A 2,387-nucleotide genomic window follows, 5' to 3' on the forward strand; every position below is an offset into this window, starting at 1 on the left:
CACACACACACACACCTAGAAACTGCATTCATTTTCATCCACCCGCCAGGAAACAGTCATACGCCTCCAGGACAACCCCCGCCCCCAGCTGTCACACCCACGAATCACTCAGAGTCAGACACTTGTGTCCCACATCTCACCGTGCTCACACGCAACGCTCATGTCCCCTGCACTCGCCCCCATGCCCTACTCTGCCCAGTCTTTGGGGTCTCTCTGGGTCCTGCAACCAAGTACTATGGTCTCCCTTCCGGCTCACCGGCCTGCGTCCTGGGCAGAAGCAGCAGCGCGGCCAGAAGCAGGCAGAGGCCGGCCCGCGGCTGGCCCAGGCCCCAAAGGCTCTCCATCCCAGCGCGGCCCGTGCGCAAGACGGGGAACGGGACAGGGCGTCTGCGGGGTGCGGCGACTCCCCAGGCTCAGCGCAGTCACCCGCGGAGGTCGGCTGCAGTCGGGATCTGCAGGAGACGGCCCGAGACTCCGCCCTGGCCGCGCCCTGCGCTCCAGCGCCGGGCCAGGCAGCGCTCGCAGGAAGGGGGAGAACTGACAGCTGGAGGGGGAGTTGGGAAAGTTTTCACTGAGCGCGGATTGGCCAGCGGGGGGTGGAGCCCTGGACCAGGCGCTGGGCCGTTCTGTCCTACCCCACAGCAGAGGAGGAGGTCACTCCCACCCAGAGCTAGAATCCGGGGTTCACATTAACCAATCTAAACCCTTTCTTCTTAGCAGCCCCCTCAAAAGGGCCCACCAGCACCTCCATCCGGGCCCTGGCATTAGCAGGACTTGCAGCTCCTACCAAATCCTTCCGGGCTCACCCAGGCTCCCAATCCGGGGGTAGGCAGGCTCACCCCCATGCTCACCCACCTGCCGTACCCCAGTCCTTTAGCCCCACAAAGTAGGTCCCAGCTGCACCCCAAGGCCTTCCCTTCAGGACCCTCAGTAAGAAGTCCTTGTCCTCTCTCAAACCTCACCCCAAATCAGGTTTCCACTTACCCTAAACCTTCAATTCTCCACCCGAATCCCACAACTGGGTGTCTTGATAGCACCCCAAACTCCCAGCACAGATTCCAAAGCAAAATGCTCACTTTCCCCCCCATTTTTAATCCTTGAATAAAGATTCCACCTCCATGCCTAGTCCTCACCTCCCGCTCCTTCAGGTGCCCAAATGGGTGCCGGGCCTGTCCTAAATCCTCACCAAATGGGGAAGTCTGACCTACCCAAAGCAGGACATTGCCACCAGGGGAGAGGGATGGATTCCTTCCATTCCTGGGGTGAAGGAGAGCCTCCCTCACCCCGCTGGTTACCCCCCCCCCCAGCTGAAGAGGCCCCTGGGGTCAGGGAGGGATTCTGTGCAGTTAGACAAGTGCAGACCTGCAGGGTGAGAGGTGTGAGGCAACTTTCCCCAGAAAGGAACCAAAGGGGCGCATCCTGGGCCCTGAAATGCCCCCCTCGTGGGAGACGCAGGAACCGCCTCTCTCTCAGCCTCCTCAGACAAAGAGTCTCTGTGTCCCCAGAGAGGAGGGGGTGGGGCCCCATCTGGCTTGAGAAAGAGATGGGCCCCCTGTGATGGGGCAAGGAGAGGAAATCTCCCCAAGCAAACCCTCCTCCCTTCCCAGGGACATCGGAAGCTGAGAATTCTCCAACTAAAAGGCTCTTACAAAGTTCCTGTCCTGCCCTGCCTTGTTAGGAAGTTCTTCTTGTAGTCTAACTTCTTGCATTCTTCTCTGAAGGGACCCTTCCGGGACCACACTCCTATTTCCTTTCACTTTCTCCCTCTACCAGAGTTTCCTCTTCCAGAGTAGATAGAGTATAAGAGAAGGGATACCCCCGCTTGTTCCCTCACACCCACTAAAATTCTCCCTGGCCCTGAATAGTTTACAAAAATAATAAAAATAAAAATTTAAAAGAACAGTTATGAGTGTAGCAGGTATGGAGAATCATATTGTTTGTTGTGGTGCTGGAGGTGGAACCCCCCCGGGGCCTCACAAGTGCTAAGCTAATGCTTTACCCCTGAGCAATACCCCCAGCCCCCCCAAAAAGAAGGTTTTGGCAAATAAAGGAAACGGACTGTGAAGAGTCGAAGGATTTTCTCCAGCCACCTGTTCAGGGTTGTGCAAGCTACAGTGGAGGTCTCCTGGGGCCCCTTTGCCCTGCAAGGGATCAGGTAAAAGGAGCTTAGACGGAGAGATCAGACAAGGGTGGAGGGGTGTCCTCTCAGTCTGAAGTCGTGTCCAGGGAGGGATCAACATGGCCTCCTCACCCAGGACCGTGCTGATTTCAGGCTGTTCATCAGGAATTGGCTTGGAGCTTGCTGTGCACCTGGCTCATGACCCCAAACAGCGTTACCAGGGTAAGGGGCCCGGGGAGACCTGGGGACAGCCGGGGTGGGCCTGGCT

General features: G+C 57.8%; 2 protein-coding genes across 5 annotated transcripts in view; one reads left to right on the forward strand and one right to left on the reverse strand.

The window, feature by feature from the left end:
- Col5a3 (collagen type V alpha 3 chain) overlaps positions 1-542 on the reverse strand; it is a 34,870-nt gene extending 34,328 nt beyond the window's left edge. For 3 of the 4 annotated variants that reach the window (XR_007344240.1, XM_015488980.2, XM_048794705.1), the window contains exon 1: positions 257-541. Coding sequence is in view for 3 of the 4 variants with exons in the window: in XM_015488980.2 (XP_015344466.1) it covers positions 257-344 (88 nt within the window). In the remaining variant the exon portion in view is untranslated. Of the gene's footprint in view, positions 1-256 lie in introns of all 4 variants that reach the window. The other variant, XM_048794703.1, reaches the window with a different exon arrangement.
- A 1,641-nt stretch (positions 543-2,183) lies between these two features.
- The window catches only part of Rdh8 (retinol dehydrogenase 8), a gene marked incomplete at its 3' end in the record, with an annotated part of 6,105 nt that continues 5,901 nt past the window's right edge, over positions 2,184-2,387 (forward strand). Inside the window, exon 1 of the mRNA XM_048795334.1 lies at positions 2,184-2,341. Within this exon, the coding sequence (XP_048651291.1) occupies positions 2,239-2,341 (103 nt within the window). The remainder of the gene's footprint in view (positions 2,342-2,387) is intronic.

The sequence above is a fragment of the Marmota marmota genome, unplaced genomic scaffold (assembly GCF_001458135.2).
Source record: "Marmota marmota marmota unplaced genomic scaffold, marMar, whole genome shotgun sequence".
NCBI lineage: Eukaryota > Metazoa > Chordata > Mammalia > Rodentia > Sciuridae > Marmota > Marmota marmota.